This window comes from Rhinatrema bivittatum, chromosome 3 (assembly GCF_901001135.1).
Source record: "Rhinatrema bivittatum chromosome 3, aRhiBiv1.1, whole genome shotgun sequence".
NCBI lineage: Eukaryota > Metazoa > Chordata > Amphibia > Gymnophiona > Rhinatrematidae > Rhinatrema > Rhinatrema bivittatum.
This window is the reverse complement of record NC_042617.1, coordinates 136,568,515-136,590,478: the sequence shown is the minus strand read 5'-3', so window position 1 is coordinate 136,590,478 and position 21,964 is coordinate 136,568,515. Positions and strand designations below refer to the sequence as shown.

At 45.9% G+C, this 21,964-nt stretch overlaps 1 protein-coding gene across 1 annotated transcript in view; it reads right to left on the bottom strand.

Annotated features, from left to right (window-relative positions):
• PNPT1 (polyribonucleotide nucleotidyltransferase 1) overlaps positions 1–21,964 on the bottom strand; it is a 217,967-nt gene that overhangs the window by 130,845 nt on the left and 65,158 nt on the right. The window contains exons 9-11 of the mRNA XM_029593742.1: positions 16,650–16,836; positions 15,885–15,936; positions 1,375–1,432 (exon numbers count right to left, since the gene is read on the bottom strand). Of these exons, the coding sequence (XP_029449602.1) occupies positions 1,375–1,432; positions 15,885–15,936; positions 16,650–16,836 (297 nt within the window). The remainder of the gene's footprint in view (positions 1–1,374; positions 1,433–15,884; positions 15,937–16,649; positions 16,837–21,964) is intronic.

Genomic DNA, 21,964 nt, shown 5'->3' with positions numbered 1-21,964 from the left:
CCCCTCTCCGGCGGGTCTCCACGTGGAAGGACCCTCGCACCGGATCGGGGCCTAGCCTGAGCGGGGCTGCTCAACCTGATGGAACAGACGCCGGATGGCGATCTGTGCGGTTCACCGAACCTCGGAGACTGGAGATTAAATAAAGTTTTCTACCTTACCTTGTCTCGGCGCTTCCCAGTCTCGTGCTGGGCGGTCTCCGGCTCTGGGGGGGAGAGGGGAATACTTTCACTGCCGCGCTCGGTATTGCACCCGCTGCCTCTCAGCCACTCAGGGGGCTAAGTCCACGCCAGGAACCGGCTACCGGACCGAGGCTTACCACTGAGGGATCTCGGAAATCACCTTAGGAATTCTCGACTGGGGGAGGGACCCTTAGATATCACTGCAGGAGAGTGGGGCTCGTCTAGTATTTTATTTATTTATTTTTATTTAAGAACTTTTAATATACCGACGTTCGTGAAACACATCACGCCGGTTTACAATTAACTCAAAGCAGGAGGAATTACATTGAACAAGATACAGAGAGTGGGAGCAGGCAAGAAAAAAGGGGGAAAGGGGGGGGAAGAAAGGTAGAAATAAAAAGTAGCGAATGGAGCAACCATGATAACTAAAAAGGTAACATATTTACAGAGGTAAGATTTTCTCTCTTCTTTGGTTTGGATTTTCTAACGCTGTGCAAGTGTGTGTAGTGTCCCAAACTGCTAAGGAGACTGAGAAATACTGAAGAGCAGAGCTTCCTGCACGAGTATATGTAGGCTGACGTCAGACTGAAATTTGATTCCATCTCCCAACTGCTGTCAGGAGTACACTATACCCATTGGTCCTGAGTCCATCTTCTACACACTAGGAAATCTAAAAGTCCCTCTCCTTTTATAAAACCTCTCCTATTCAGATCTGCTGTTGTAAAGAGCTCAGAGTGACTATATAAGAAACTTGCTGCGGTTATGTTTGGCAGGGCGAATAAAACCTTTAGATCCCATTCATACAACCTTTGGTCCTCTAACTTTTAAGTTATATTTGCTCAGTGAATACAGAATATAAACCTCAATATATTGTTGTTTAATGAAAAAAAATGACATGAGGCAGGTGGCATCTTATAGACTAACCAATTTATTGAGACATGAGCTTTCCAGGCCAAAGTTTACTTCATCAGATACTCGTGTCACAATAAATTGGTTAGTCTATAAGGCACCACCAGTTTGTGTCATTTTTAACACACCAGACTAACACAGCTATCCCTCTGAAGATTGTTTACTGAAGGGCTATTACACAAGCCGCTGCACCTGAGGTTGTGCTCTCATGAGAACAAAAGTCAGATAGCTGAAACAAAAGTCAGATAACAGAAAGGCTTGCGTTTCTCCTATCCATTCACTATACCTTTCAGTATTTCTTCTGTTTCAAGTCTTATCTGGTTAACAGCTTCATCTCTAGAAATCTAGGAATAAATGAATATTGTCAGCATACCTGAACACAAAATTTACAAGTTCATCACGAGACACCCAGTCAATTTGTGAATCATGACATCTTGCGGACTTCAAGTCAATGCAACCTTGCCAGAACAGCATGCGTCTGCTACACAGAAATGTAAATTTTGCTTTTTCTGGCATCAGGCTGACAACCTTCGCTGTTTCTGGTACATACAACTGATATTAAACAAGAAGAAAAAAAAAAAAGATAAACCCTCATGTCAAGATCAAAAGCTTCGAGAGACCCAAATAAAATGTACAGTCTTCAAGTGCAGAGTTGTGAAGTGGAAGCTGATTTTAAACAGACCTTGAAGCAAAGCATTCTGTCCTGAAATAGTGATGGGCCTGGGTTTGTGCCCGGAATGGTGCTTTGCTTTTTTAATAATTGCATGTAAACTTATGAACTTTTAGGGCCCGCTTTTCAATAAAAAAAACTTAGCCAGTTAAGTTCAGATTTAGCTGGCCAAGTGATGCCATTTGAATATCTGGGCATGGTCAGAGGCTGCCACATAGCTGGCTAACCTTTTATCCTGCTAAAAAGTTAGCTGGCTAAGTAAGAGGCAGGAAGGGGCATTCTGGAGGCAGAGCCACTTATCCAACTATCTTAACTGGATAAATGCAAATATTCAGCATTGCCCAGCTTAGTTAAATGGATAAGTGTAGAACTGCTATTTTGGCTGCTTATCCTGCTAACTGTACGCAATGGCCCTAAGCTCCAATGACTCTGTGTCTGTGAGAGAAACTGCATAATTAGTTTGTTGCCATCTAATTGATAATCTGCCACAGAATCAACCAGATGAGGGTATCCAGCAACTAGTCACCTTGGAAGCAGGCCCAATCCAAAAGCTACACTTCACGTCACCCATCCTAACAAAACCAAGGACTCAAGTCACAGGATGCTTGCCTACCATCTGCTCGAGACAAAGAATACTGCAAGTCTGAATGCAGATGGACTCTATAAGTGGTGATATCAGCAAACCTTTATTCTCTGTCTCCATCTGGGGAGCATAACCCATGCATCTGAACTGGTCTGGCTAGATTAAATAGAAAGTTGCATTGTTCTTAGCCCCTGTGGATGCTAGCCCACCCAGTCCAGACAGGGTTGAGTGCTTGCTGCCAAAATTAAGTTAATGCATGGTGAGATATTGTAGGGATCAAAGTTGAAATTGTCCTTACCTTTCCTTACCTGTTAATTTCCTTTCCATTAGTCCTGCTACACCACTCCAGGCAACACACGTCTCCCCCTATCAGCAGATGGAGAGAGATCACACTGTTTTTCCAGCATGACATCATCGCCACTACTTAGGAGTGGTGCAGTTCAGGAAAGATCCAGTATATAATTGTCAAAAATCCAAACCAGACCAAACAGAAAAATTTGAGAAACTATACCATAAAATTGATCTATCAGGCAAAATAACCCGAGAAGAAAATCTTGGGACCCCACCTCCTAAACAGAATGGGAAGAAACTATTTAAGAGTAAGGATGACAGGGTATATATAGCAATACACATATAGACTACAATGCTGTTTTCCCAAGAACAGCAGGATGTCAGTCCTCACCCATGGGTGACATCATCAGATGGAGCCTGGCACAGAAAACTTATGTCAAAGTTTCCAGAACTTTGACTGAGCCTCACTGAGCATACATTATACCATGTGTCCACGTGGGGTACCCTCAGTCTTGTAATACAGAATTCAAAATTATAAAAGGAGAAAAAAACCTCCACGTACTGGAAACCCAACTCCACAGGATGGAGATCAGGTTTCATGAGGACTGACATCCTGCTGTCCTTGCAGAACATCTGTTACAGGTAAGCAACTCTGCTTTCTCCAAGGACAAGCAAGATAGCAGTCCTCACAAATGGATGAATCTCTAGCTACAGGTTGCCCCCCAACATAAAAGGGGAGCAACAAAACACCAAATTAAGTGCAAACGGGCACAACAAGTTTTGTTGGTAATAGGAAGGGCAGCCTGAACAAAAACAGGCCCTAGGCGGGAACAGAGTTGGGTTCTTCACCTCAAACAAGTTCCAAAGGATAGATTGGCCAAACCTGCTGTCACAGCTGCCATCCCTATCCAAACAATACGTTGTGAATGTGTGGTGAGAACTCTGTCACAGCTTTACAGATCTCTTCCATGGGAACTACTCGCAAGTGGGCCACAGACACTGCCATGGCTCTTACAGAGTAAGCTGAGCCTTGAAATGGCCCCCAAAATGCAATCCCACCTGGGCATAAAAGAAGGAGATGCAGTCTGCTAGCCAATTAGAAAGCATCTGTTTGGCAACAGCGATACCAAACTCATTCGTATCAAAAGAAACAAAAAAGTTGGGTGGACTGTCTATGGGCTTCTGTCTGTTCCAGACAGAAGGCTAAGGCACTTTTGCAGTCCAAACTGTGCAGGGCATGTTAGTCTTGGTGCGAATAGGCCTGGGAAAATGTTAGCATGACAATGGACAGGTTAAGATGGTAGACTGACACCACCTTAGGCTGGAACTTAGGGTGCGTACATAAGACCACCCTGTCATAGAAAAACAGTGTAAAGTGGATAAGTCATTAAGGCCTGGAGTCCGCTGATCCTTCATGCTGAAGTGACAGTCACCAAAAATATGACATTTCAGGTTAAGTACTTCAGGTCACAGAAGTACAGCGGGCTCAAAAGGAGCTTTCATCAGCTGAGCTAACACCACGTTGAGGTCCCAAAACAGTGGAAAGCTTTAGGGAAGGCTTCAACTGAATCAGGCCCCACATGAAACGTACAATTATAGGCTGAACAGAGATGGGCGTACCATTTACACCATGGAGGTATGCACCAATTGCACTTAGATGAACTCTAACAGAGTTTGTCTTCAAGCCAGCAAAACTAGTTTTTGTGGAGGAACAGGAAAACTCATCTAGGGCCTTCTGCTAACACCATACGTAAAACCTTCTCCACTTCAGTCCATATGACTTTCTAGTGGAAGGCTTTCTGAAAGCCACCAGGACCTGAGATGCATCTTGCGAGAGACTGAGTGATTGCAATATCAACCTCAACATCTAGGCTGAGAGTGACAGGGCTTGGAAGTTGGGATGCGACAACCTGCTCAATCCTATGTTATGAGATCTTAGAAGGTCCCCAGCCTGATCAGTTTCTGGATGGATATCTCCCTGAGGAGTGGAAGCCAAACCTGCCTTGGCCAATGAGGGGTTATGAGGATCACAGCTCCTTTGTCCTCATGAAGCTTCAAGTGAGTCTTCGCTACCAGTGAAGCTGGAGGATACACATACAGGAGATTCTCGCCCCAGTGCCGGGGGAAGACATCCGAGGCTGGTTTGCTGCATGTTCTGTACACAGAGCAAAACTGAGGAAGTTTCCTGTTCCAAGGCGCTGTGAAGAGATCCAAGTCCGGCCTTCCCTAGAGGTGGAAGAACCAATTTGCGACCCCTTGGTCCACAGACCATTCATGGGCTATGAAGGCACAACTCAATCTATCCGCTAACTCATTCTCTGTTCTGGCCAGATACATGACCCTGAGCATCATTCCATGGGAGAGGCCCCATCCAGTTCTGAACCTCTTCCTGACACAAGAGGTACAATCCCATACCTCCCTGCTTGTACTACACTGCCACTTGGTTATTGGTTTGGATCAGGGCAATTTTGTTGGACAGTCTATCTCTAAAAGCCCGTAACGCGTGCCTGATTGCCCAGAGCTCAAGGAAGTTGATTTGATAAAGATGTTCCTGGGAAGACCATAGATCCTAAGTACTGAGTCCATCTACATGAGCTCCCCAGCCCAGGATGGATGCATCCATGGCTAGGATAATTTGGGTAGGATGACTCTGGAAGGAGATTCCCCATTCCAGATTTCAAATTACTCACCACCAGGACAAAGTCCTAGAGAGACTAAGTGACTTGGTTGTGATCCTAAAGGTTCTGTGTGGCCTATCACCACTGTGACCTCAGGGTCCATTAAGCCTTTTGCATGTGTAAACATGCCAAGGGAGGGACATGAACTGTCGCGGATGCCACCCTGGGAACAGTTTCAACATGTGCCAAGCTGATGCCTGCTGGCTCTTTTGAATCCCCATTGCGATGGTCATCAGGTTGATGGCCCTTTGTCGAGGCAGGAAGGCCTTGGCCTAAGCCATGTCTAGCAGAGCTCCAATAAAGACCAATTGAGGTCATGGGCTGAAATGGGACTTGGGGTAGCTGACAACAAACCCTAGTGTCTCCAGCACCTAAATGGTCAAGCGCATGGACTCGTCGGCCCCTGTTAAAGAGGTGCTCTTGACCAGTCAATTGTCCAAGTACGGTAAAACGAACTCCCAGTCTGCAATGGTGCACCACCAACACAGCTAGGCATTTCGTAAGGACAAGTGGGGCTGATACAAACCCAAACAGCACTTCCAGAACACAGTCCTGGGAAGTGCTGCTTTCCCCACCACATATCTGAGATACTTCCTGTGACTTAGATTCACACAAAGATCTTCCCAAGTGTCCTTTAGAACCAGGGAGCAATGCCAGTCCCCCTTTTTGCAAGAAAGATATCAAGGTGCCCAGGGTAACAATCTTCAACTTTATTCTTTTGATGAATTTTTATTTTAAGGCCCTCAGGTCTAGTATGGGATGGAGTCCCCCTGTTTTCTTTGGTATCAGGAAGTACTGGGAGTAAAATCCTTGCTCTCTTTGCCTTGGTGGAACAGATTTGACCACTCTGGCCATTAAGAGGGAGGAGAGCTCCACTACTAAGTACTTCCTGATGTGCTACTGGGCCCCGGAATGGGCTCGGGGGCAATCTAGCGGGATACCCAATAGGTTCAATTTGTACTCCTCCCAAATAATAGAAAGAGCCCCGCTGGTCTGAGGTTATACTGGGCCACTGATTTGCAAACAACTGACTTCCCCTGACCAGCAGATCCATCATTCCAGGTACGGGAAACTTGACTATGTCTCCTGTGATGCAGTCAAAATCCCATCCCTGTGGCACTAGCTGGGGCTTTGGAGCTCTCTGTTGAACGGAGCCACCAAGAGAGCCCTGATGTGACTGCGGGAACGGGAAAAGCAGAGGGTAACATTTCCTCAGGGAGAAGTAGGGATTCCTAGGCCTAGACCAACAACCTCCTAGATGAGGATGACAGGTCCTGAATGGCGATAGAGAGCTGCTTCAGGGTCACATGGTAGTCCCAGATTTGGGCCACTGTATCCTTGTCTCTGAAGAGATTCTCTCCCATACATGGCACGTCAGCTCCTGCACCTTCGGTCTGAGATCCGAAGTCCGCAACCATACAAGTCTGTAGGCACAGATTTCTGCTGCAGAGACCCTCGATACCCTCTCTAAAACATTGTTGGTCGAACGGACCGTGTTTTCTGCACTCCAGGCCCTTATGCACCAGCAAAAGGAGGGTAGCAAGGTCCTGCACCTGCTTCCAATTGTCCCGTATATATTGGCTCATGTACAGCTAGTAGGCTACTATGCAAGCAATAAGCAGAGCATTCTGAAACACCTTTCTCCCAAGAGCATCCATCACTCTGTGATCCTGCCCTGGGGAAGGAAGAATGAGTCTGAAATAGTTTGCCTTCTTGAGAATGGATTCAACTACCACTGACTGGTGCGGCAGCTGACACTTGTTGAATCAGAGAGCGTTTTGGACGAGATAAATCACATCTGTCTTCCTGTTCATGGAAGGCACTGTGAGAGGGTGTTCCCACATCCTCAGCAGTTAATTCCACAAGGATCTTGTGCACTGGGACTGCCATATCATCCTTGAAAGGCTCTATGAACTGGAGGATATCTAGCATTTTGTGCCTGATATCTTCTTCAGTCATCAACAGAAATAGGAAGGCCTCCGACATCATCCAAACAAAGCATGTGAAGGAGAGGTCCTCCAGCGGGGACATCCTTTGATCCTCTGGAGGAGACAGATCTGAGGGGAATCATCTGACGAAGGAGTCATCCCCCCAGGGGTCACAGGAGCACTAATCTCTATTGACATCGACTGGTGACAGGGCTCTAGGCTCCCGACCAGGGGTGCAGGAACCAATGGAACTGGTCATGTTGGCCCAGGCCCCGGTGTTTTCTCAGGCTGTGAGGGAACTTCCTCCTCCGAGGAGCCAAGGACAACCAGGATCAAGCAGATGGTGGCGGTGGTGCCCCTCAGGGCATTGATGCCACCCTGGGAACAGATGCCGGCTGGGTCGGTAACATGCAGGGGTTCCAACAGTGGCTCAAGGAGCAACGATGGATGTGTTGATGCCGTGACACAAAGGCTGCACATCACCTTCTCGACAGCCAGTTGCACATGCCTCTTCAATTCCTCCTTGAACATCACTGATGCCAAAAGAGGCTGGGATGCTGGAGGTGTAACCAGATCCCTCTTCTGAGAGGAGAATATGTGGTTGGCATTGGGAATGATTGAGTCCGATGTGTACCCTCGGCATCAATGGAGGACTGGCTCTCCTCAACGCGGGATCACTGAGGGCATTACAGCAGAATCTGGTGTACTCCTGTGCCTGTCACAGTGCACTGACAGGGACAGATGCCAATGCTTCCTCGGCTTCCCTTGATGCTCGGAATGGTCCTTTCCTGGTACCAAGGCCGACGAACCCAACATACTCAACCTGGAGGAGCCCGACGATGGTCAGTCTCTGGCATCCCTCTCAGCAGACTATCTTGACAGAACAGATAGCCCCACTGATGTCAAAGACTCTGTGTTCATTGATGCGGCTCCAAGGTCCCTCAATGCCGATGGATCGGTCTTCTCCGGCCCGAAGAGATGCTCCATCTTGTCAACCCAGATCTTATGTCCCTTTGGGGTCATCCTGATATACTTGCTGCACACTGGATGTTGCGTAATATCCCAAGGCAGCGCTCACATCTATCATGGGGGTCTGTGATTGACATGGTCCTCATACACCTGGAACACTGCTTAAAACCTAAAGTGGACATGTTGCAAAATAAAGGGTCGTAAGATTGAAATAGATGGTGGCGGCTGTCAATAGGCGGTGGGCACGAAGTGCAACACTGCCACAAGGAATCGATAACGAAAATAAGTTTACTGATAAACATCAAAAAACCTATCTAGGATGCTAATGTGAGAACTGGGGGACCCCACATTGACCGTGTGAGGAATCGAAATTATTGTGAACACACACTTTAAAGAAGCCAAAAAATGTAGAAAAGTGAGGCTCTCACCTGACCAAGTGACAGGCTCCACAGAAAAGAAGAGTCTGAGGGGACCCCACATGAACGCGTAGTATAATGCATGCCTGAGCATGCTCAGTGAGGCTCAGTCAAAGTTCTAGAAACTTTAACATAAGTTTTCCTTGCCGAGCTCCATCCAATGATGTCACCCATGTGTAAGGACTGCTATTTTGCTTGTCCTCTAAGAAAGACTGCATTTTCGAAGAGAACTTGTAGGCCCTCACAAGGCCTCCTGCCACTAATGACCTAGGCTGAGACAATCACCTCTTTAATCCAGCATGCCTCAGTGGCCTTGGAAACCATTTCTCTTTTACGCGGCATCCCAAACTAAACAAATAACCTATTGGACTTGCAAAACTCAGTCACTTCTAGATAATGCATGAGCAGTTAGTGGACGTCCAAACATCTCAGACAAATTCATTTCAGCACACTTCCTGAGAAAAAGCTGGGAGAAAAACTTCCTGATTAATGCGAAAAAAGGAATTTATTTTTGGTAGAAAGAAGGCACTGGCCAAAAAGTGATAGCAGAAAATGAAATCACAAGAAAGGGATCACGACAAGACAGAGCCTGAAGCTTAGAGAATCGCCGAGCAAAGCAAATGGCTACCAAGGCAGCTGCCTTTAAAGAGATATCCTTGAGAGAAATGTGCCTCAAAAGGAGATGTCCCTAGAACCCATAGCACTAGTTTAAGATCCCATTGAGGAAAGAGGTCAGAAAGGAGAATGCAGTCTCTTAACACCCTGGAGGACATGAGCTATATCTGGATGTGTCACCACTGAAATGCCACCCAGTCATCCTCTGAAAAGAAATAGCAGTCACTGCACCTTTTGGGAATTCAGGGCCAGACCCTCATCCAGGCCCTTCTGGAAAAAGGCTAGGGGATACAAGGAATCTCAGATCTTCAGGGGAATTCCGAACTCCCAAAAAAATCTTCAAATAAGTGCCAAACTTGGATATAGACTAGCAAAATGGAAGTCTTCTTAGCTTTCAACAGCATGATAATCACTGAGGCAGGATAGCCCCTCCTGCAGAACCACCTCCGCTTAAGTGCCAAGCCATAAGACAAAAATCAAGCTGGTCTTCCATGACCACCAGACCCTGTATCAGACCTGTAGTCTCTAGCAAGCGCAGCAGGCACACCACTTGTAGCCGCATCAGACCCGCATACCAGTCTCCATGGCCAATCCAGAGCTATGAAGATAATCAGATTGCTTTCCATTTCCACGCTGCAAATAATCCCATCTTTGAGAGGCAATGGGAGAAAAGACATTAAGGCATTCCCCCAAGGTCAGGGGTGAAATAAGGCATCTATGCCTGATGCGCCCTGCTCCTTTTGGCAGCTGAAAAACTGACAGACCTTGGCGTTTTTGTGGGTTGCCATCAGATCTATTTGAGGGAGGCCCCACAGTCGAGTGATGAAATGGAAGTTCTTCTGACTCAGCTTTCATGCTTCTGGATCCAGAAAAGCCCTGCTGTGGAAGTCCGCCTGCATGTACTTCTGGTCTGTAACGTGAGCAGTCAATTTCAGTTGAAGATTCTGCTCCACCCAAGGGAAGAGCAAGCTCGTCTCCGCCAACATGCCACATCTCCTGTGCCACCTTATCTGTTCACATAAGTCACCACTGTCTGATTGTCTGGCAGGACTCTCACTGCTTTGCCTTTGACGATTAGAAGTATGATGACGCCAACTGAAATGATCTGGCATTCAACCCTGTTGATCAACCATGAGCTTCTACCGGAGACCACAGACCTTGAGTCATTTGTTGCAAGCAATGAGTCCCCTAACCTGTCAGGCTTGCATCCGTTACCATGATCCAGGCAAATGTGGTCAAACTGATCCCCCAGAGAAGGAACCATCCACCAGCAAAGAGAGTCTACCACAGTCGCCAATAGAGAAGACAGACCCCGTAATCTTGCGACTGGTGAGACCATCACAACAGAAGGGAGGCCTTCAGTGGTCTCATATGGGCCTTGGTCCATGGGATGAGATCCAGTGTTGCTATCAGGCCGAGAAGCTGCAAATAATCCCAAGTGTTTAGGGAACACTGAGCAATTAACTTCTGCACTTGTTGAAATACCTTGCATACTCTCTCTTCTGTGAAAAACACCCAATCTACATGCATATCGAAATATGCCCCAAATATTGTAGAGACTGAGTGGGCTGAAGATTGCTTTTTGCAAAATTGATGATAGCCCATAAGACCTGGACCACTTGGCACGATACTTGATGGTTTCCTGATGGGACTTTGCCCAAATCAGCCAATTGTCCAGGTATGGATAGAATATAATGCCCTTGGCACCTCAAAAAAGCTGCAATGACCACCATAACCTTGGTAAAGGCCTGCGGAGCTATTGGCAGCATGCAAAAGTGGAAACATTCCTGTAAAATGCAAAAAATGAAGAAACCATTGATCCTCTTGCCAGATGGGAATGTGGGAGTAGGCTTCCAAAAGATCGAGAGAAAACACATACTCTCTCTGCCTTACTACTGCAAGAACAAAGTGTTTCATTCAAAAGTGGGCAACTCGCAGACAGTGGTTCACCCCTTTGAGATCTAGGATCAACTGGAAGGTCCCATCCTTTTAGGGTACCACAAAATAGATGGCGTATTTACCCATGCCTTACTTGAGGCAGGCACTAGGATCACTGCATGCAACAGCTGCAGCTTCAATAAAGTCTCCCTGACTGCACGCTGCTTGGCTGGGGAGGCACAGGAAGAAATCATAAAGGCATTCGGCACTGGGTACAGCAAATTCTGAGTATACCAGAGGTGGATTATTTTCAACACCCACTGGTTATTTGGGCAACTTATGGTAAACTCCTTGAAGCGGACACCTACTGGGGTTATCAGCAAGTGAACTCACTGCAACTCATTGCAACTCTTCCAGGCCCTGATGTATGGAAGCCACAAGAAAACTAGCCTCTGTTTCTGGAGCACTGAAAAGCATGGGGCGAGTAGGAAAATGACTGTTTCCCCAGCCTACAGCATCTGGAATCTCTGAATTATGTTCATCTCTTACCAGCTCTGGACCTGCCAAATATTTTACTAACTGCTCCAGATCGCTCCGAACAGCAGCCTACCCTTGAATGGTACTTTACCTAAGCACGTCTTGGATCAAGAATCCACCACTCAATTGTGAAGCCAAAGGAACCCCCAAACTGCAACCAACAGGGCTATGGACCGGGAAGAATTGCAGAGAAGATTATACAGGGCATCTGCCAAAAATGCCACAGCTGACTCCATGTGGGCCACCTCTTAACTTTCTGGGAGCAAATCTAGCAAAGAAAGGCTCTCACCACAAAGGCTGATCAAACTGATTTGAATCGCCACAGCCGAAGTGAACAAATGCTTCAAGGTCCATCTTTCTATCCTGCATATCTTTCAAAGATGTGCTCCCTTCCACCAGGATGGTGGTGCACCTTGTGACTGCTGTAACTAAGGTGTCCACTGTAGGCAATTGGAAAAGCTTCTGGACGGTCACCTGTGGAAGAGGATACAGCTTTGGTAACAGATTCACTCCTCTGAGTACAGACTCCGGCAACTTCTATGCGACCAGCATCATCTTCTTCACCCCAAGGTGGAGAGGAAAGGCCCGAATGATTTTGCAAACACTCTTAATAATGGGATCCCAAGCCAGGATGTTGTTCATTTTAGCCTCCTCAAGCCAAACACAAGTGATCACCTGGTCAATAAGGCCCCCTGTGAAATAGCCTGATCACAGATTCATTTTCCAGACCAGGTGGGAACTCACTCTCCTCCAGGGAAATTGAACTTACTGTGTTCAGTGGCTCCTCTGACCCCCTCCTGGACATCTTCGCAAGGCATGTCTAGAGCCTCTAAAGCACCCCTAGCCCATTTAAAGGGGATTTCCCTTAAACAAGCTATCTTGAAACCTCTCCTAAAAAAACCGAATCTGTCTACAGAGGAACCAGCGAATTTCCGTCCCATCGCTAACCTTCCCTTTATATCAAAAATCTTGGAAAAAATAGTAAATAAACAGCTTACTGATTACCTTGAAGAACACAAAATACTGGCTCCAGCACAATACGGATTTCGAAAAACACGAAACACAGAAACTCTGTTGATTTCCCTCATGGACTCTCTCCTCCTAAACTCAGAAAAAAGACAACCTCACATCCTCATTCTTCTAGACCTTTCTGCAGCCTTCGATACGGTCAACCATTCTATCCTACTTGACCGATTAACTGCAATTGGTATTTCAGGCACCGCCTTAGATTGGTTCCGTTCATTTCTCAACAACAGATCATTCAAGGTAAAAATCAACAACAAGGAATCTCAGGCAATCGTCTCAAACATGGGAGTTCCACAAGGTTCATCTCTTTCCCCAACCCTTTTCAACATATATCTTCTACCTCTCTGCTTCCTCCTTTCCAAACTAAAACTCAAACACATGGTTTACGCAGATGACATTCAAATCCTCATCCCTATTAGGAAATCCCTTCAACTGTCTCTAATTTTTTGGGAACAATGCTTTCAAGAAATTAGTGCACTCCTCACCAAACTTAATTTAGTCATCAACAAGGACAAAACAGAATACCTCATCATCTCACAAGAAGAAAACTTCATCCACAGAGAAATCCCATCCATTATAAATGATCAACCACAAAAAGACATCGCCAATCATAATCCACTTACACCCATTCTTAACAACCTCAAAAATACATCCTATGTAAGAGACTTAGGCGTTCTTCTTGACAATCAGCTGAACCTTAAAAGATTTGTAAATAATACAACCAAAGAATGCTTTTTCAAATTACAAGTTCTGAAAAAGTTAAAACCCTTACTACACGCCCACGACTTCCGTCTCGTCCTACAATCAATTATTCTCACCAAAATGGACTACTGCAACGCGTTGCTACTTGGTCTACCAGCCTCTACAATCAAACCCCTCCAGATGGTTCTAAATTCAGCAGCTAGGGTCTTGACCAATTCTAATAAAAGAGACCAAATCTCGCCTATCCTCTACAATCTTCACTGCCTTCCAATTAAATTTAGAATCATCTACAAAGTCATGACCCTTATTCACAAATCCATTAACAATATAGCTCCAATCGATCTTACACATCAACTACGCACCATCAAATCAACAAGACCTATTAGAAAAGCCTACCAAAATACCCTGGTCATCCCTCAAGCCAAAACCCCGTTAAGGAATAGAGCTTTTTCTACCGCAAGCCCTTCTCTATGGAATTCACTACCACTAGAACTAAGACAAGACCCCTCCCACCAGTCATTCAAGAAAAATCTGAAAACTTGGCTATTCAGACAAGCATTTCCATGACTACCCACAAGCAGCTTTCAATTTGTTATTTGTTATTTTTATATCTGCCACGTTCTAAAAATTCATATATCCAGCTCCACCCTCCTCCCCTCCTCTTCATTTTCTTTCCCACAATGTTTCAGTTAATGCACTCAAGCAGAAGTTAGTTTTCCAATGACTTCTGTTTTCCAGCAAGACATCTATACATTTAGGAATAGGAATAATTCCTAACATCATGTTTGAGTTAGACGTTGTCCTTTGGTTATCTATTTTTATTTTTTCTTCCTTTTATAAAGGCTATTTAAAAGTTTTATTTAAAACATTAAGAATTTACATTTATAATTCAGTGTATTTGTCTAATATATTTATCTATGTAACTATTGTTTAAAAAGTTCTATTTATCTGTTTGTTCAAAAAGTTATTCGTTATATGTAATTGCTCCTAAGCAAACCTTTTAATAGTTCTCTGTAAACCGATTTGATTTGCATATAATGTAAGAAGACCGGTATATAAAAAACATAAAAACATAAAATTTCCAAGGCCAGAGATGGAGGAAGGGCCTCAATGAGCTTAAGGGGGCCAGAAAAGGTGACTTAGTGGAGGAACTGGAAGACTCTGGTGATGAGATCTCTTGGGAAGACAAGGTAATCAGGCTCCACGCTTGACAGAAGGTTGTTGCCCCCCGCCCCCTCCCAGGTACTGCTTACTCCAAAGGCAGAAAGCTAGGACACACAGGAACTGCAAACATGGCCGTCTCCTGGGCCATTCCTGCCAAGGCCCATGCTTCAGAGCAGTTTGTAGACTCCACAACTTGCCTTGCCTGCTCGCAGGAAGCAGTGTCTATTCCTGAAGCAGCCACTCGTGAGGAGGTTTCCCCCGGGATTTCCCCTAATTGGATGTAAGTTAAACATAGAGGTCCCCTCTCCGAAACCATGAGTTGGACCCCACATGCACTGCATCAATGGCCACAGTCTGGCCTCTCCATTCAGCCACCTTGCCCTTCCCATCAGGCTGCCTTGCAGTTGCCAGCTCATCACATTTCAGTTAATTTTAATTTTTTTTTTTTTTAAACCAGGACAATGGAGCAAGGGTAGGGGTGGGGGCGGGCCAAAGGACCTTACTGTCAGTACAGAGAAGCCCACCAGAAAAAATAATTCTTACTTTTCTTTTTTTTTTTTCATACAGAAAAGCTCCTCTGCTCCCCCCCAAGCTCTACCTAAGTCCCTTCTGGGACTAGGAGCATATATAGAGGGCTCTCAATGGTGGCCGGAGCCAGTGGCCTGGCCCAAAGTCTGAATGGAACCAAAATCCACCATAGAGCTGCTGCACTACCAGGTCCAACCATCTGCTGGAGGCAGAAAATATTGGATCTTACCCAGGCTGCACCACCCCTAAGTATTGGTGATGATGTCATGCTGGGAAAACAGTTTTCTCTGATTCTATCTCCTGGTAGGGAGAAACAACCCACATGAGTTGCCTGGACTAGTGTACCAAGATGAGGTGGAAATCCAAATTATCAGGGCTAGAAAACTCCTGTGCACCAGGTCACCAGAGTGCCTAGAAATTACTTTGGGGTGCCCAGGATTTGCCTCTTCCTCCCTCGGCAAGGATGACAGTGGAACAGCCTGCCTCTCTCCTGTTAGTCATCATCCACCAATACTGACTCTGTTCCAAGTTTCACAGTTTGAACAGCACATGACCCACAGACTGGCAGTGACTATAAGCAGACACTAGTTCAGTTCTTAGTTTGCCTTTAGAACACCAGCAGCCACAGCTTTTGATGGCTTAGTACGCCCGTCATATGATCTGGTTGTATAATTTTGTGTGTATCTTATCTTTTGCTTCTTTCATGCTCTATTGATATATAGCTCTTCCAGATTTCTCTCTTTTACACAGAACACCATATTTGGAATATGTGGAATATTTTATCATAGTCAAGTTGTTTGAGAATTCTTACCTTGTCATGAGTAAAATCTGAAAATACTGCATATACCCTGTCAGAAGCAAGCCTATCAGACAAGAAAACAAGCCAACAAAAGCAGATAATTTAGTAGTATCTGTTTAATACTCTGTCTATTGTTTAATGTAACGCCTTACCGGCGACAGTTTTGTTATATGGAAACCGACTTGATTTGATATGTATATCGAGAATGTCGGTATATAAAAACTCTAAATAAATAAATAAATAAATAAATAAATAAATAAATAGAAGTGAGGGACATCAGAAAGCTGAGACAGGAAGCAAAGGTATAAGTATTATTTCTTGGTATCAAGAATAACTTTATACATTATAGGTCATAATTATAGAAGGGTTTTGTCATGGACAGAGAATGAAAAATGTTTTGAAGTCAGAGTTACTTAATGGAACTTCCTTAGCTCACACAGAGAACAGAAATTAAATATTTTCCTCATATTTCTGCCCGTGTTACTTGAGTACTAAGTATTACTTTATGAGCAAAATTCTTTTCCACCCAAGTATTTCATATTTTTCTATTATAAAAAATTCTTACACTATTGGACTTCTTCAATTGATCGTCTAATAAGCTTCAAGACAGTTCTTCAAATTTATTTTGTAGATTTTAGTTTTTTTAAATTAAAAATTTGTAGTCAACAGCTGCACATATAAAATTCTGCTTTACAATCTCTGGTTTTTCTTCACCTGGATGACTTCCTCAAAAATATAGCTTTTCTAGTATTAGATCAAGGTGCAGTTTGTACTTACTGCTTTGCGCATTCTATTATCTCTGCTGGAACGCTGAAAGTCTTCTGAGGGGTTCTCTTGGCAATACCATGTTCCTTTGCCAGTTGCTGTATGCCCTGAACTATTTGCTGGGTGTGCTTCACGCCTACTTTGATGGCATGGCAAAAGTCCTGCTGCAATATGTTTTCTGCTGCTGCTTCCATCATAACTGTAAAGTAAAAAAACCCAAAAGTTTAATTCCCATGTTGAACTAAGTTTTCAAGTGTAATATTAGCAATTACAAAAATCTATAATCAGTGGACTGTATGTACTTTTTTTTTTTTTTTTTTAGGGAGGGTAAGAGGGACAGTGCCAGCAGTTTCCTCCTGCCCCTCTGGGCTTCCAGCTCAGTCAGAATTGGGGAAGGAATCCATGCCATGAGTCTTCATTCATGGTATCTAATAGGGATGTGAATCGTTTTTTGACTATTTAAAACAATCGTCAGATATATTTTAAATCGTCAAAAATCGTTAGAGCCGCGATACAATAGCAATTCCCCTGATTTATTGTCAAAAAATTGTAAATCGGGGGAGGGCGGGAAAACCGGCACACCAAAACAGCCCTAAAACCCACCCCGACCCTTTAAAATAGATCCCCCACCCTCCCGAACCCCCCCAAAATGTTTTAAATTACCTGGGGTCCAGTGGGGGAGTCCCGGCGCGATCTCCCGCTGTCTGGCCACGGCTGCGTTAATAGAAATGGCGCCGGTGGCCCTTTGCCCTTATCATATGACAGGGCAAAAGTAGAGCCGGCGGCATTTTGGTTCCTGGCACCCGACGTCACGCGTGCAGGAGATTGCTCCCGGACCCCCGCTGGACCCCCAGGGGACTTTTGGCCAGCTTGGGGGGGCCTCCTGACCCCCACAAGATTTGCCAAAAGTCCAGCAGGGGTCCGGGAGCGACCTCCTGCATGCGGGCCGTATTGCCAATATTCAAAATGGCGCCGGCGCTACCTTTGCCCTCACTATGTCATACGGGCGACGTCGGCCCGTATGTCATAGTGAGGGCAAAGGTAGCGCCGGCGCCATTTTGAATATTGGCAATACGGCCCGCATGCAGGAGGTCGCTCCCGGACCCCCGCTGGACTTTTGGCAAGTCTTGTGGGGGTCAGGAGGCCCCCCCCCCAAGCTGGCCAAAAGTCCCTGGGAGTCCAGCGGGGGTCCGGGAGCGATCTCCTGCACGCGTGACGTCAGGTGCCAGGAACCAAAATGGCGTCGGCGCTACCTTTGCCCTGTCATATGATAAGGGCAAAGGGCCACCGGCGCCATTTCTATTAACGCAGCCGTGGCCAGACAGCGGGAGATCGCGCCGGGACCTCCCTACTGGACCCCAGGTAATTTAAAACATTTTGGGGGGGTTCGGGAGGGTGGGGGATTTATTTTAAAGGGTCGGGGTGGGTTTTAGGGTTGTTTTGGTGTGCGGGTTTTCCCGCCCTCCCCCGATAAAACGATTTTTTAACCAAAAAAACTAAGACGATCAGATTCCCCCCCCCCCAGCCAAAATCGATCGTTAAGACGATCGATCACACGATTCACATCCCTAGTATCTAATTCCCACCATTGTGTCTTGCCATTGTGAGAAGACTAGAACTGGCTCTTCCCAAGACTGAGAGCACCACCTCCACAGCTTTTCCAACCTCAGCAAGCTTGGGGAACAAACGATTTGACCTAGGATTCAAAATCTGGTCCTCCACATAACAGTGAGTCACCAAGCCAAACCTATAGTACCATTTAAAGAACATAAGAAAATGATGTATGTCCACAATATGATTATCTCAAGTGTAATGAAAAGTCTAGGCCAACTATTCTAGCAAATAACTTGAGATTTTCAAAATTGCATGTGGTTTCCAGCGTGTACGCGCCAATTTTATAACATGGTGTGCATTTATAAAATCTGATGGCCGCATGTGCATGCGCAGGGGAGGGGGGGATTTTTATAACTTACGCACAGCGACGCAACAGGGCCTCCCCCCAGCTCCCTCTCAGTCCGCTCCAATTAAGGAGCGGACTGGGAGGGAACTTTCCTATCCCTAACCCTACCCACCCCTTTGAGTGCCCTTACAACCTCTACCCCTCTCAACTCTTCCTCCCAACATTCTAGTTCTTCTCCTCCCTATTCTTCCAGTGCTAGCAATGGAGAAATTACTTACCTGATGATTTCGTTTTCCTTAGTGTAGACAGATGGACTCAGGACCAATTGGTTATATGCTCCCTTGCTAGAAGATGGAGATGGAGTCAGGTTTCAAAGCTAACCTCACCTTAGATATACCCTTGCAGTGACCTCAGCCATTCAGTATTCTCTTTAAAAGCCATTGTGGACATATTATTGAAAAACTTGAATTCAGTTTAATAACTTAAGTACTTGATTGAAAACTTGATTAAAACTGGTGACCGTATCTGTACTCAACCAAAAACAAATGCTGAATCCCAGCATTATTATAGATGCCCAGATCTAGGGATAGGGTGATAGCTTACTCATAACCTCTTTGGGATAGAGATTCATGTGCGATTCCTTGGCAGCAAGTCCATGGGCAGCCATGGGAGGGATGCTAAGTCCATCTGTCTATACTAAGGAAAACGAAATTATCAAAGTAATGTCTACATTTCCTAGGGTGTAGCCAGATGGACTCAGGACCAATGGGATGCACAAAAGCTACTCCTGAATGGGGCGGGAGGCTGCCCGTGTGGGGGGAGAGGGCTTTGGCTGACGCCGCTGCACTCAGCTTCAGCAGCAAAGTCCATGCCGGAAACCAGCTACCGGACCAAGGCACACCGCTGAGGGATCTCGGAAATCGCCTCAGGAATTCTCAACTGGGGAAGGAACCTTTAGGTATCACTGCAGGACAGCGGGGCTCGAGCTTTCTCCAATTTAAAGGTAAAATTTCCTCTTCTAAAGAGTACTGTGTTCCTGATAGGGAAGGCACAATCCACATCTGATAGGAGATGGAGAGATACTGAATGGCTGAGGTTACTGCAGGGGTATATCTAGGGTGACATCAGCTTTGAAACCTGACATATAACCCATTGGTCCTAAGTCCATCTTGCTACATGCTAGGAAAAGGAAAACTGAGTTCTTACCTGCTAATTTCCGTTCCTGTAGTACCACGGATCAGTCCAGACTCCAGGGTTTATTCATCCATGCCAGCAGATGGAGACAGAGAAAGTAAAACTGACACGGCTTCAAGTATCCTGATGCCACCTGCAGTTCCTCAGTGTTGAACTGTACCCAAGCTAAATGCAATAAACAGTGCACATAACCCAAAAAGACTTCCAACAAGAACTGGCGAAAAGTAAACAATTAAACTTGGCAATACTTCTGCTATTTAAAGTATAACACAGCTGGGCGGACAACTCTCCCCTTTCTAGATTGGGCGGGCTCTGGACTGATCAGTGGTACTTAAGGAATGGAAATTAGCAGGTAAGAACCCAATTTTCCTTTCTCTGTATGTAACCGGATCAGTCCAGACTTCTGGGATGTAACAAAGCTCCCTAATGAGGGTGGGACCTGGAGAGTCCCACTCATAAGACACTCTCACCAAAGGATCGAAACTCTGAGCCGATAGTGCCTAGCGAAGGTATGTAGCGACTTCCAAGTCGCCGCTCTACAGATTTCTTGTGGAGAAACCAACTGAGCCTCCGTCCAAGAGGTCGCTTGAGAGCGAGTAGAAAGGGCCCTCAAACCTTCCAGAACTGGCTTACCCCTAAGGATGTAAGCCGAGCCAATAGCCTCCTTAAGCCACCTTGCAATGGTAGTTTTGGAGGCCTGAGAACCCTTCTTTGGGCCACTCGACAACATGAAAAGATGGTCAGACCTTCTAAAATTGTTTGTAACTTTAAGATAGACTGCTGGACGTTCATAGGGCGTTGCAGCGTTAAGATCTTGTGCATCAGTCTCAGAATCACTCAAGTCTGGAAAGGCCGGCAATTCCACCGTCTGATTAAAGTGGAAGGTGGATACTACCTTCGGGAGAAAGGAAGACACCATCTGCAAAGATACTGCTGCGTCCGATAAGTGAAGGAATGGATTTTGGCAAGACAAAGCCTGCAACTCTGAATTTCTCGTCGCAGAGCAAATGGCTACCAAGAAAACAACCTTCAGAGCCAATCATTGAGATAAGGATGGACCAGGATGCCTTGACACCATAACATCGCTGCCATGACCACCATGACTTTGGTGAAGGTACGGGGGGCTGTGGCCAGTCCAAACGGAAGTGCCTGAAACTGAAAATGCTGCCCCAACCTCATGTATCGTTGATGATCTTTACAAATTGGAATGTGTAGATATGCTTCCATCAAGTCCAGAGGCGCCAGGAACTCCTGAGCATGTACAGCTGCTATCACCGATCGCCAAGTTTCCATGCGAAACCGGGGAATCTTCAACGCCGCATTCACTCTCTTTAAGTCCAGAATGGAGTGAAAGGTTCCCTCTTTCTTCAGGACAACAAAGTAAATGGAATAGCGGCCCATCTAGATTTCGTCGTGAGGCATGGGGACACGGTCCCCCCAAGCGCTGCAACCTGTCTAGTCTCCCCCACTGCCCATTGCTTTAGCAACGAACCGGAGGGGGAGACCAGAAACAGGTCGCGCACAGGACAAGCAAATTCTAACTTGTAACAGTCTATCATCACACTGAGGACCCACTGATCCTGGGTGACCTTGGCCCATTCCCCATAAATAAAAGGAATGACTAAGTGGACCAGTCTCGCCTCAATGTGCAGATTTGGACCAAGAGGATCCCCCACTGATGAGGATCCCCCATCTGAAGGATCAATGTCCTCCGTGAAAGGACTGTCCCCAGGCCTGACCGTGAGAAGAAAAGGGTCGCTGTGCTGCTGAAGCTACCCCCCCCACCCCCTCAGTTGACGAGACCTCCTATTGTCCCGAAAACGCATGCGGGAAGGAAAGTTGAACCTGCCTCTCGGACAGTCCTCAGGCAATTTATGCACTTTACTATCACCTAACTGCTTCACAAGTTGTTCCAGCTCCTCTCCAAATAAGATACGGCCTTTGAAAGGTAGAGAAGCCAGATGGGACTTAGATGAAAAATCCGCCGACCAGTTATGGAGCCACAAAAGACGCTGTGCGGTTACTGCAGTCCCCATGATACGGGAAGACGCCCACACCAAATCATATAAGGCATCCGCTACATAAGCTATAGAAGCTTCTAACCTTTCAGCTGGAGACCCTTGGGTACCTGCAGTCGACTGTCCCTCCGGAAAACGCTGTACCCAGTGTAAGCAAGTCCTCTGCACGAAGCTGGAACAAATGGCAGCCCGGAGGCTCAAAGCGGAAACCTCAA